The 13,887-nt window shown below is 46.7% G+C and overlaps 1 protein-coding gene across 1 annotated transcript in view; it reads left to right on the top strand.

Moving 5' to 3' along the window:
* Window positions 1–13,887, top strand: part of L3MBTL4 (L3MBTL histone methyl-lysine binding protein 4) — a 417,980-nt gene that overhangs the window by 389,044 nt on the left and 15,049 nt on the right. Inside the window, exon 18 of the mRNA XM_023228495.2 lies at window positions 12,609–12,778. Coding sequence (XP_023084263.1) covers window positions 12,609–12,778 — 170 coding nt within the window. The remainder of the gene's footprint in view (window positions 1–12,608; window positions 12,779–13,887) is intronic.

The following is a 13,887-nucleotide window of genomic DNA, read 5'->3' as shown; positions in this document are numbered from 1 at the left end:
GGGCACCCTGCGTGGGAAGCAGGAGTGCAGGTCTCACTCCGGTGGGAGCTCGTAGCTCCACTGGCGGGACTCTCTCTTTTTAAATAGGAGGTTGAAATGCAACATAAAGGGGCCATTCCTTCATTATCCCTTTGCTTCATAATTTGTTCTTTAACTTATGCAAGTTACTTGTTCCTGCCTTTTAAACATTTCAAGTGTTTTGCTTTTGTTGTTCTTTTTTTTCCTCCAAAACACACACATACACACATGCACGTGCGTGCGTGCGCACGCGCACACACACACAATATTGAAAGCTTTTTGTTCCTTTGTATGTTGATAAACTGGAAAAAATATAGTGTCTGTGCATGTTGGCATCGGGAGATATTTATTCTGGAAGAGAATAATAGATGACTCAACAGAATAGCTTTTATGTGGCTTGGAACTGGAGTTTCTTTTTTAAAAATATATATATATATATCTTTTTTGAGATGAGATCTCACTTTGTCCCTCAGGCTGGAGTCCAGTGGCACAATCACAGCTCACTGCAGCCTTGAACTCCTGGACTCAGGTGTCTTCGGAGTAGCTGAGACTACAAGCAGGGGCCACCAAGGCTGGCTTTTTGTTGTTGTTGTTGTTCTCAAAGAAAGGAGTCTTGCTATGTTGCCCAGGCTGGTCTTAAACTCCTGGTTTCAAGGGATCTTCCCACTTTGGCCTCCCAAAGCCCTGGGATTACAGGTATGAGCCACTGCACCTAGCCCTTGGAGCTTAGTTTCTAACAGGACCTGAATCCCATAACAAAGAGCACAGAGCTTTTGCATGTTTGATCTCACTTCAAAGCAAGTCAGTCTTCTTAAAAGTTAGTGTCATTCATTGTTTCTTTTTTCATAATTCTTATAATTTTTAAAGAAAAGATTGAAGTCTATGAAATACTAAGAATACTCATTTCTTTAGCTTGTATAACAAAGAACTTTTCATAGTTCTAATAATTTTTAAAGACTGAAGTTTGTGAAATACTAAGAATACTCATTTCTTCTTTTACTTGTGTAATAAAGACTAGCCTTAATTTTATTTTCTATTTGACCCATATATTTTCCAATCACCACAGCCCACTGTGCTTGCTTCCTGTAATTAGTGGAAGGTGAGACCAGGCCAAGGAGCCCAGAGGATACCAAGAGGTCAGTGGTGGGAGAGCGTGTTTCAGTACACACATTTGATTTGTGTGAACAGAAGGAAACCTGAAAAACAGGCAGGGGGGCCTCCTCAGGAAGCTAAGCCGAGGGAAATTTGGTGTGGGCACAGACACCTGGGCATGCTTCCCTAAGCAGCACGGCCAGCAATTGCCATCCTCCTCCTCACTAGCCTTGGTGTGTGCGGGAGGGAACACAAATCAGCCCAGGCAAGGGCGGCTTGAGGAGCAACTCATCCTGTGTGCACCGCTGCTTCTGGCTTCTCTGCAAAGCCAGGAAAATGCTGGAAATATGCACAACTCCTACAAAAAGAAAATAGCCCATTCGCTACTTCTTCACTGAGTTTGCCCAGAAGTGAAATGTGAAAACAAGTGCACAGGCCATGCATTGTGGCTCATGCCTGTAATCCCAGCACTTGGGGAGGCTGAGGTGGGCAGATCACCTGAGGTCAGGAGTTCAAGACCAGCCTGGCCAACATGACAAAATTCCGTCTCTACTAAAAATATAAAAATTATCCAGGGGTGGTGGCACGTGCCTCTAATCCCAGCTATTCAGGCAGCTGAGGCAGGAGAATCGCTTGAACCCAGGAGGCAGAGGTTGCAGTGAGCCAAGATCACGCCATTGCAATCCAGCCTGGGCGACAAAAGCAAAACTATGTCTCAAAAAAAGCAATACAAAAACTATTTTATTTGTATGTTTTCAACAGAAGAATCACAAGCAGACAATGTGATGTACACCTGAGATCGGGATGCTTGGTTTCACTTCCTGGGGGCAGCCTGGCCTCTCACTCTCCCAGAGTGGATGGGATGGCACGTGGCCTTAGGCCTAGGAGAGTTTCTGCTGAGAAGCAGGAAGAGCTGTCTGCAGGGTGCAGGGAGCACATAAGCCTGTGAAAACAGGTGCTTCCCAGAACAATCCACTTGGCCCTGAGAGCACCCCACAACGCAGACTGACTTTTCTAACTCTGCCTGTCAGCACGTCAGCCTCTCCATGAGGGGAGCCCTCAGCGGTGCCTGGGAGCCAGCATCTGTGCTGAGCTCTGTGCCAGGGATGGGGCAGCCTTCTGTGCCAGGGACAAGCAGGGTGAGCAGCAGCCCTGTTTTCCCAGAGGTGAGTGTGGCCCCTGGAGGCGATGTGTGCCTTTACTGCCTGCCAGGCAGAGCCCAGGCGGCTGCCATTCCTGTACCCTAAGGTGCTCCTTTGACTAGGTCTCCAAGGGTCCCACGCAGGATCCCTGGAAGCCATGTTTATTTTGAGATAAGTCTGACAATACCTCCAGGGGCCTGTCTTGAGATTCAGATGCTGAGTATTGCAACACAGAGGCTTACCTTGCTAAAGAAGAGACGACCCTTCTTTTCAAGATGATCGGGCCACACTCTGCCCCCAAAGTGTGACTTCTGCCTGTCACCTTCTAAACAGGCATGTACAGACCGTGTGAGAAATCACCCACTATTGAAGGACTGGAGGAAAAGAACGCCCCTGGCGTGGTAGGCTCTAGGATGAGCACCCCAGCTCCACCCTGGGCTGCTGATTCACTTTTATCAAGTTACATTGTGCCTCTGAGACTGCTGCGTTATCTGCCAGAGAGGGCTAATAGCACCATCCTTCAGGAAGTCACTTGGAGTGGATAAAACAGATGATTAAGAGGCCCCAGCACAGGCTTGGTCCCTGGCCCCTGGCAGGGATCTTTCTATTTGATCCCAGCCTTGTCATTCTGATTGTGCGCTCCTGGATAACAGGCACAGTGCTGTGCCCTGGGCTGGCTGTGTGTCCCCATGAGCCTGGGAACCTTGGAGACACACTGGACCTCAGAAGTCTTCTCAGTCAGGGGTCTCTCTGATCAAGTTGACCCCTGTGGACCCTCTGCTCAAATGGTGTGCCCAGGGCTTGGGAATGCGGCAGCCCAGAGAGAAGGGAGGCGCAATCCACGAGGCATTCATTCATAGCATGGACAGAGTGTGGGAGCTCCAGGCTTTCCTTCATCCAAGAAGGATCCGCTCTTTTGCCCCTTCCCAAGAGTTATTCCTGTCCCGTTGGTTGTCAGCAAACAGCTATTGAGCACCTCTGTGTACCAGGTGCTGTGCCAGGGCATGGAGGTTACAAAAACAAATAGAATATGCCCTCCCAGGTCTGCCCTCCCAGAGGTAGGTCATGCTCAGATTTTAAGGCTGATAACTTATATTCGCTCCCCTGCCCCTCTCGTTGTGAGGGCTGAGAGAGCAGCACACAGACCTGCTCAGGCTTTTGGACTGGTCGCACTGCACTCCACCGTAGGTCTGAGTGCCCATACAACTGAACTCAGGGCTTACTTTCACCTTTATTAGCTCCTGTCAACCAGTGCTACCATCTACTGTTGGAATTCAAGTACAGTTAAACCATGTCCTCAGGCACTGTAATGTCTTCTTTTGTGTCCCACTCACAGATGTATAAAGTGGTAGGGCCTTTCAGTTTTGTGCATGCCCAACCCAGCCGGGCTTGTTGCTCAATATCTGCACGTGGAGAGCGGGGTAGGAAGTGACCAGGCAGGTGGATACATAAAAACAAGAAACTTCAAAATAAGAGCCACTCTAGTCTCCTGGTCAGGTTGAGATGCTGGTGTCCTTTCAGTTATGGTCTCTCCTCTGCCAGTAAAGGTCTAAAAATACATGCTTGGTGATTGGGTGTAGTATCGATCAAAATAAGTTAATTAATGATGTCTCAAGCTGTGTGAAGCAGATAATAAACTAAAAGGTTGCTCTCTAGCCATCAAAAAGCAAGCTGCATGGAAGTCTTGTGTTGGATGACTAACCTATCAAAAGTTACTATGGGTTTTCCTGCACTTTTGTGAAAACGACACCAGGGATATCTGCTCCTCAAGTATGCAATTGAGGAGTGAGTGAGATTTCATGTCACCAACAATTCCCAGCCTTTTCAGCAATGAGTATATTTGACAAGTAAGACACCACAGGATAAAAACTCATTGTTTTCACTGGTGCAGAATAAGTCAGCATTTGCCACCGCCTTATCTATCCCTTCAGTATAATTCCTCAGCAGGCACCACAGTCCCACTGTGTGTTAAGCACCTGTGCTACACTGCCTCATGTGTCAGGTTCGCACTCTGCCGTGCGACTCTGGGTATGAATTGGAAATGGCTGCCCTTGACTTCTTACTCTGTTCATGGGGGCTGAAAAAAATAAATGGACAATTTCCATAAAGGGTAGCCAGTGGCAGGGTGCCCAGGGGCAACCTTGCGGAGGCGGGACTTACCTCCTCCCGGGCTGACGGATGCCACAGAGGGTGATGAGGCCTGAGGGTGGCAAGGAGTCTGTGTCCCAGCCCGAGTGCTCTGGACAGGGCCTGTGCGCCTGGAACTCCAAGCCTCTGGGTCTAGAGAACCCTAAAGCCAGACTTCTGGGCTTGGGGATCCCTTAAAAGAATGCTAGCTGGAATAGTATCAACAGCAGGAACTCAAACCCTGCCCTCAGGAACGAAAGCTGGAGGCTGAGCCCCTTCCTAGAGTCGTGACTGTCTCCTGCTCTAGAAAGTGTCTTATCTGCCACTTCCCTGCATATTAAGTGACTTATTCCCTCAGGATTCTACTGTGTTTGCCAGTCAGCCCCTGGCAAGCGCCTGTGTGGGGCCAGCAAGGCACAGGGCGCCTGATGCTCCACGCCAGTCAGCCTGGGTGGGAGAAGCACAGCGGACAGGGGAGGCCGTGGCAGCCCCTTGGGAAGGGAGGGAGCCGACTCAGTTCCTGGATAGATTCAAGGAAGGAGACAGAGACGAGCAGAGGTGAGTGGAAGACTCTGGGGCCTAACTTGGGTAGCCGCTGAGGAGACCATGAGGAGACGGAGGCCCTCCTGGAGGAACCGTCGCAGCTTACAGGGAGGAGCTGGGCAACACAGAGCACAGGCCCACCTGGGAGGAGGGGCCTCTCAGTCCTCAGAGATGCCACCATGTGGAGCAGGCAGCGGGACTGAGGCTGGCCTGAGGGCAGAGGGACCACTTCTCCCTGAATGAGGGAGCAGGACCGAGGTGGGAAGGTTGCCCATGGAGAGCTGTTGTAAAGCCGGACAGCCGGAGCCCCGAGGAGCGGGCCGGCCCCTGGAGGTTGGAGAGGAATGCCTGAAAGATGCTCTCGGGAGTCCGGAGACTCCTAAACTCGGTTCCCTCAGTCTGCCCTGCCGGGACCCAAGTCCTAGTCAGGAAATAGCAGCTGGGTTGCCACACATTCCTTTTAGCATGAGTGACTTGGGGTTGGGCAGCGACACTTCTAGAAAAAGTGGCTCTAAATCTGAACAGTTCCTAACTTAGTTTTGAAAGTCATTCTTCGCTGCTTTTGCAGTAAGTGAAAAATGTCCCCGCTTTCTCGCATGGGGGCGTTCATTCAGTCATTCCTTCATCCACTCAGCGGGTACTTGTTGAGCATCAGTTATAAGCTAGACAAACACATGGTTCAGAGTCTCAGGGCAAATGACCCATGGAGCCAACACAAGCACCCAGGTCATGCCCCAGACAGACTCTTCCACTCCTCTAGACTATCCATGACCTCCCATCTTCACGCCTTCTGTTACTGGATTTCTGGGGCACGGTGGAATCCAGGTTATTCAAGCCCTGTTATCATAACTCCACAAGAGTCATGTGAATTGGATCCAGCCATCCAGCCTCTTCCTGCGCCCCGGGTGGAGCTGGTAAGAAGCCATGGGCTCAGTACTCTTTTGGACATGCGCTGTCCCAGTAGAAACAGAATGCTGGCCACTTAGGGAGTATGAAAGTTTCTACTGGCCATATTTAATGTAATCAGAGGAAACAAGTAAAATTAGTTTTGATGACATATTCTATTTTACCCAATAGATCCAAAACACCATTTCAACATGTAAATCAAGATTCAAAAAATTATTAAGGAGATATTTTACATTCTGTTTTTTGCTACTAAGTAATCAAAATACAGGAGGTACTATAGCACATCTCAGTTCACACGCTTCACATTTCAGGTGCTCTGTAGTGTGGCTAGTGGCTACTGTTACTGGACAGTACGCAGATCTGGGACATCCACGGCTCTTCATTCAACTTCTAACCCTCTTGATAGCCCACTAGGCAGTGGACAATCTCTCACTCTTGTGTGCTTCGTCTCCCATATTGATATAAAATTGATTAAGAGACTGCTTGTGGTGAGGGAAGACCAATAGCTAAAATTAGAAAACACTCTGCAGATATCCATGTATGAATTCTAAATAATAAGGGTATGAGAAACAGAAGACAGTGCAGCAGACAGTCCATGCCGATGTCTGAGGAGCAATATGACTTGGCATCTAAGAAACAGCATGTGCTGAGCGCCTGCTGTCAGCGAGAGGAGCGTTCCTGAGGAGCTCCTGTTCCTGTACGGAAATAGACAGTTGTCTTGCCCATCATGGTGAGGCCTCTCCTGTTCTGCTTTTTACTTTTGTTTTGGGGATAAAGACATGGAAATGAAGAGGGACTGAACAGACTCAGAAGCATCAAAATCAAGAGAAGAAAGTGCAGCTGAGAAATGGCAGCTCCAAACATGCTCAGTACGCAGGGCATGAGAACAGGTGATCGTGGGAAGAAAACAACGTTCCCGGGTGAAAAGCCATCTCTGAACATTTCCTCGCTTCTCCAGCGGAAGTCACTATGGGAGCACAGGGCCTGGATCGAGTAACTTCTCAGTCAGTGCCAGATGAATTGATAGGACTTGGTCGGTGACTGTCACAGATTACACAGTGGGTGAGAGCAATCACATAATTGGATTTGGGGACCGACTGCATTATTTTTTAATTTCCTCCTTTTTGCAGCAGAGAACACAGTAGAACTGCTACCCCTTTCATTGAAGAGAAGGTTACTTGTGAAATGGGTCTCCGTTTTTAGTGGGATTAAAAATAACTCAAGGCCCAGTCATGCAGACTGTGGTTTACCATTTATGACTCACTTGCTTCAGTTTTGTTTTGTGAGGCTTTTGTGAAGAAACAGCCATATTTTTAAAGAACATTTCCATAAAGGATTTTCCTTCTCATTTGTCAGGGTAAAGCAGAAGTGGGAAGGATGAATGAGAGGGCAGGGAAGGAATCAGGGACCTACCTTTATGTTATTTTCAGACAAATTAAAATCCTTTAGTCTCTAAAAACTTTTCTTCTTCTTTTTTTTTTTTTTTTTATTAATAGAGACAGGGTCTCTCTCTGTGGCCCAAACTGGGGTGCAGTGGTGTGATCATAACTCATTGCAGCTTCAACCTCCTGAACTCAAGTGATCCTCCTGCCTCAGCCTCCCAAGTAGCCAAGACTACAGGTGCATGTCACCATGCCCAGCTAACGTTTTCTTTTTTGTAGAGACAGAGTCTCACTGTGTGTCAAGTCTGGTCTTGAACTCCTGGCCTCAAGCAATCCTCCCGCCTTGGCCTCCCAAAGTGCTGAAATTACAGGTGTGACCACTGCACCTGACTGAATACTTTCCTTTTTGATCTGTGGAATGGGAAGCAGACAGTGCTGTGCCTCGTATCGCAAGTCTGTTTAGTCATTTCATTGGAAAGGCAGCCCTAGGTCACACGCTGTCCACAAATGGCTGGTCTGGCTGTCTCAGGCACTCTGGAAAAGATTGACCTTCCCCTGGCTGTGGCATTCTGACTTTTAAAGGCAGATAGACTTACCAGTAGACTTGCATCTCATCAGGGAATCAGCTGGATTCCAGTGTGTTGTTTATTGCCTCTGCAGGAAGGACAATGACTTTTCTTTGGAGATGGGTTACGCCTCTCTAAGTGTTGCTGGACTCAAGATCCACAGACAAGTCTTCTAGTGCTGTGGTCCAGGGCCCCTTGGGACCCTGCAGCTGGACACAGAGCTGAATATATTGGCCTTGGAAACTTGAGGGTGCAGTACATCTCTGAGCCCCTTAAAGGAAATCATTAAACACTTCATCATATGTTTTTTTGAAGGCCATAAAATCCAAAAGAAACACTACCCACAGCAAGAAAAATGGTAGCAAAACAATTCTTTCAACCAAACCCCCCAATGACAAACCACCGAAGTTACAAGTTTTATGTACTCCATTTTCTGGAAGGAGAAGGCATCCTACACATAAGGATACTTTTATTTATTGTCACACTGGTGTTAGAGGCAAAGGCAGTATTACATATACATTTCATTTTCTGGTGCAGAGGACATTTTGATTAATTAAAATGTTAAAACCTCCAGTAGAAAGGCTGCTTTTGCAGGCTGAATTTCCTTGGCTGGCTTTTAGGGGAGCTGAGTAGGAGTCATGATGGCAGTGAGGTCGTGCAACTGGGAAGCATCTCATGTCCCTCAGCTGTGTTAGGTGGAAACAGGGCTGTGATGCCTGCTGTGGTGGATGAAGTACACAAGTGATCCTTCTGTACTGTGATTGTGGCAAACATCCTTATCAAATCTGGAAGGCTCCATTTACCCAAAGTGCCCCAAGAGAGAAGAATCTGATCCTTCTCATTTGATGAGAATGGTTTCTGGGAAGAGTACATGCCTTCATTATCAGCTTATGTTCTTTAATTTATTAACAACTTTTTAGTGAGTATCTGATGTGACATAAATCACACTGGGCTTTGTTAAAAAAAAAGTTAAAATCAGTGTATTCGCATATTACAAAAATTTATGGAAATTTTAAGTGGATATTTTCAAAAGTCTAATTTTATGCACAGAATTTAAAATAATGCAAATCACCCTAAATTTTAAAAGCCTGTCAAGAGCCACATAATTTCTAAGCTGGCAGGCCAAGAGCATTTTAGCATCTGACACAGTTGTCACACATCGGCAACAGGCTGCCTGGGAAGCGGATGTCCACCCCGCAGTGGCAGATCTCACTTCCTTCCACTAGGACTTCTGCTAATGACTTCAGTGACCACTGCTGGTCGTTCCAGGACCACTCGGGTGTGAAATCTGAACATGGCCCTCAAGACCCTGAATCTCAGTCTGGATTTCACATTTTGTAAGTTTCACACTGACTTTGGAAGTGGTGTATGTCCCCACATTCGCTATCATTACAACTTAAAATACCTTTATAACTTATAACGATCATATAATATCTGACATGTATTGAACACGTTATGTACCAGGAGCTGTCCAAATCGCAGCAACTCAATGGGGTATAAGTTTTGCTCTTACTCCGTTCTATTCTATTCTATTCTCCTTTTTTGTTCCCCTCCTATTACCCCATTTTAGAGTTAGAAAACCTTGATATGTAGAAATTAAGTACCTCATCCCAGGTCACTCAGCTGTTATGTAGGGAGATCACTAGGCCACAGAGCTCCTGAGGCAAGTACACGCAAGCAATTTTTCAGCTAGACCTGACTATCCTACCCCAAAATCATCTAATGTAGAAGCAAGTCTAATGTAGAAGACATTAGACTTGCCAAAGGGTACAAAGAAGGCAAAACAGCCCCCACGAAACACTCCCCAAATGCAAACTAGTCTTGCATTGTGTTAATTTAGAATAAGGCCGCTTCCCTTTATCAATCCTGACCTCAAGAGGTTTGCAGATCGCAGTTAAAGTATTACCTGCCACTGAGTGTTCACAACACGCTGGGAACCTTGCTAAGCACTTTCTGCAACTTCTCCTTTTCCCTCACACCAGCCCTGCATGACAGACACTGTCACCTCCAGGCATGTCTTAGAGATGACAGAATGGTTATTCCAGATTCTCTATCCAGGGACTCCCTCCCTAGACCAACTCAAGTCTTTTTGAGTTTTCAAATGCTCAACTTTCGAACTTTCTGTCTCATGATGTACAATTGACACAGTAAAGTTGATAATAGTAAAACATTATCTGTGTTCAGCATGTAACAGATTCTGGCAAGAACTTCCCAGAACTTGAGGTTGCTGATAAACAGACACAAGCCCTTATGCCCAGTGAAAAGTCTGAACCCCAGGTAGGGGATCCACAGCCCAGCAAGTGCCTGCAGCTCTTTCCCCACCACCCATGTGGGACTCCCTTTGGCATATAGAGCCTATTCCCCACAACATTCCTGCACTCCCAAATTCAGTTTTATTCAGGCTTCCCTTCAAATAGTTTGATTTAATAGGGACACAGGTAACTGTATTCAAAAGCCACAGATAATATAAAGCCAGCCTGAGTTCAAATGCACAGCATAAAGCTAGAACTCCACCTAAACTCTAAAGGCCATCTTGCTACTTGGACTAACTGAAGTCGCCATGTGTCATCTTCCAGAGCCCAGAACCAGCCCTGAGAGTGGCAAGCAGTGGACGGAGGAGCCCCTGGACTATTCAGCCGCACATTAGGTGTCTTTCCAAGAGTCTGCCCCGGCACTCAAAGCAGATAATTTGCTTCCAGAATTATGGTGTGGGAAATTTTCTTGCTGGGGAGCACACAGATTTCCGGCTTTTGTGCGTCTTTTTTTCTTTTACATTTTTAATGACTTCAGCCTTCATTTGGGAATCACAGAAATCTAATCAGCATCACTTGACATATTTATTCTTCCAATATATACGATTCATTCACTGTGTCTTTTCAGAGTCCTATATATTTTGAAACTATGCATGATTAATTTCCCCAGGGCATGAGTTTGAGATACATATATGTTGGGTTTAAGTCCACACTATTTCAGCAAAAACAACTGATTGAGTGATGTGGTTATTCTTTTCCAGAATAAAGCCCAGTTTTGGGCCAGGTCTTAATACCTAAGAGTGCAGGGCTTTAACTCCTGGCTTCCCAGCAAAGCCCTTGGATCATTTCTGTGTCACTGCAACTTCAGACTGACCCTGTGACGTTCCCACTCCAGGTTTCGAGGGCTTGTTTTGTACATGTCCCTTGTCCAGCCTGACAACTTCATTAAAAACCATTCATATTTGCCAACATACTGCCTTTGCAAGGAAGATGTGAAGTTGCCTTTCAGAACCTGCAGGCTTACATACTCTTGTCTGAACTACACAGGAGAGGTAACCTATTTACATGCTAAAAAGGTCAGTGTTGGACAATCAGCAGTTCAAGATGAATTTGCTGCTGCTTGCACCTGGAGCATAAGAATTGGGGAGAACCTGGTAATTTTGCTGCCTCTTTATCTGTGTAGACAGCAAGCACCGTTAAATATGAGGATGTCCGTTCCGATCCACGAGAGTCGTATTGCACAGAGAAGCCCAGTGATGGACAAGCTCGCTCGTAGTTTAGAACCTTTCTGATTACTAATGAGTATATGCGACTGTGACCATGCAGGTCAGCCTCACCTACTAAAAGCTGTAATTAATTTGAGGTGGAAATATTTGCATAATGGTTTTTCCGATTCTGTTAGTAAAACAAAAACCATCATAACAGACCTTAAATTATGTGGCTACTGCTTATTTAACCTTCTCTTTGCATTACAAAAGGTAGACTTCTGGAGGGCTTCAAACATTTCCTTTTGTGATCTTTTCAAAGTCTCTTCTAATATCAGCAGTTTTATTTTGCTAATGTGTGTTGAAAGTGTCTTAAAAGATGTCATTATAAAGGCATTGGTTTTCTCTGAAATCTCTATAATATTTTTGCTCCTTATCCATTTGTAGATTTAAGCTAAATAATTAGGGAATTGAGACCCATGCCTTTTCCTTATATGTTGGGATGTAACATAAGAGTAAAGTCACTCTTGAAGACAGGAAACCAGCACAGAAGGCTGTTGATAAGCATAGGGCTGAAATGCATGGAGATCCCACTGAAGTCTCACTCCTTGGTTGCAGCAGCCAATCTTGTGCAACCAAACAGCCATTGTCCTGTGTACATTAAAACCATGGTACATTCAGAGCTGCTCAGAAAAGAGCACCCTACCTAAGAGTGCCTGTGTTACGGAGGTCATGTCTCAGCTTTCACTGCTTTCCAAAGCCCCTGGCTGCCACAGGATGTCACCCCAGGTGAGGTCATGGTGCACTGCTGGGGATCTGCAGCAGCAGCAGCGGGTATCCCCCAGCTTCTCATGGGGACCCTTGCTACGTGTCATGTTCAGTGTCACTCAGGGGACTTATAAAGCCAGATGTGTACTGAGGCTCACTCTGTCTTTAGAGACTCATGAGGCCGCTTCCAGGAAGAAATTATTCTTTGTGTGCGTACACATCCCAGATGGTTCAGTGTGCCAGTCTGCTTAGTAGTCAAATTCTGCATGGTTCTTTGATTCCTCTGACTCCTAATTTAAGGAGAGAGAAGCCAGTGGCAGTGACAAGTGACCATCAAACAGCATCTCACAGAGATTATTTGAATGTGGCTGAAACACAGCCACTGTCTTCTAGGCACGGGTAACATATGTCTTCTATGACCACTGCTCAAAAACAGACTGGTGGCATAGGGTATGCTTGGGGGTGATGCTGTATGATCAGAAGACACGGGTTCTGGTGGTGTCGGCACTTTCCCTGCCCTGACTTGGGCCCTCTGGACTGTGGGGCTGACGCAGCAGTGCTTGCTCGCTGGGAAACAGAGCCTCACCCCACCCCACCTCTCTTGCAGAATACTCAGCGGAGCAGGCGCAGCAGGCACTTCACCAGTCAGTGTTCATGTCCACGGTGTCAGCCCACCCTTTTCGGGACCTTCCCCTCGGCAGGGAGCAACACTGCAAGCTACTTCCAGGCGTGGCTGACATCCGGGCCAGCCAAGTGGCACGATGGACGGTGGATGAGGTGAGTGGAGCTGCTGGAGTCCAGGGCTGGGGTGTGCCTGCTGCTAAGAAATAGGCAGAAGGTGCCCACTGACCATTCTCTAATGTCTGGGACAGCGCCCTTTTTCTCTTAGGCATTGTATCCGCCATGTAAACTTTAAAACCCAAATTAGAGGGAGAAGCCAGGCATGGTTTTGAGGAGATGAGGAAAGCCCGCCACTTGCCCAGATGGTTTTGTACCTCCCTTCCGCAGCCTTATTCCAGTGCCCCCCGAGCCCCAGAGCCATCAGCTGGGGCTAATTCAAGCAGAGAGGCTTAAGCCTCCAATTCCACATCACAGATTTAATTTGGGGACGCACAAATGTGCAAGCAGCTGAGGCTTGCATCCCAGCCACGTGTGCTCTGGGAGAGGTGCCCAGCCCAGGACATCCTGCATCTCAAGGATCTATTTGCCAGTTGCCCTGTGGTCTCGTGGGATCCAGGCACACTCATGGCAGAGAAGGGCCCTGCTGCAGGTCTGCGCATCTAAAGCTACAAGATGAGCAGGCCCACCTTTGGTCATTTATAAAGTATATTTGGTCACAACGTTATATGAGAAGCTGCACAGAGGGGACAAGTTGGATCAGATTTCAATATAAACATTCCTTACAATATTGATTATTTTACATTTTATCTTATTTTATTTAGAGACAGGGTCTTGCTCTGTTACCCAGGCTGGAGTGTAGTGGCATGTTCATAGCTCACTGCAGCCTTGAACTCCTGGACTCAAGTGATCCTCCCACCTCAGCCTTCTGAGTAGCTGGGTCTATAAGCATGCGCCAGCACACCTAGCTAAGTTTTTTGTTTGTTTTGTGGATACGGGGTCTCACTATGTTGCCCATGCTAGTCTCGAACTCCTGGCCTCAAACAATTCTCCCACCTCAGCCTCCCAAAGCACTGGGGTTATGTGCAAGAGCCACCTTGCCTGGCTTCGGTAATGGTTATTAATAAGGATTAGTTAAGCCCCATTGCTTTACAATAATGCTGTAGAAATGCTTCATATTTAAAGTGGGATTAGTAGTAGTAGTAGTAGTAGTAGTAGTATTTTTGGTTCAATTATTTATTTGGTCCCTCTATTTAAAAAGGGTAAAA

This window comes from Piliocolobus tephrosceles, chromosome 18 (genome assembly GCF_002776525.5).
Source record: "Piliocolobus tephrosceles isolate RC106 chromosome 18, ASM277652v3, whole genome shotgun sequence".
In the NCBI taxonomy this organism is placed as follows: Eukaryota; Metazoa; Chordata; class Mammalia; order Primates; family Cercopithecidae; genus Piliocolobus; species Piliocolobus tephrosceles.
Note: the sequence above shows the minus strand (reverse complement) of the source record. Positions and strands in the feature narration are given on the sequence as shown.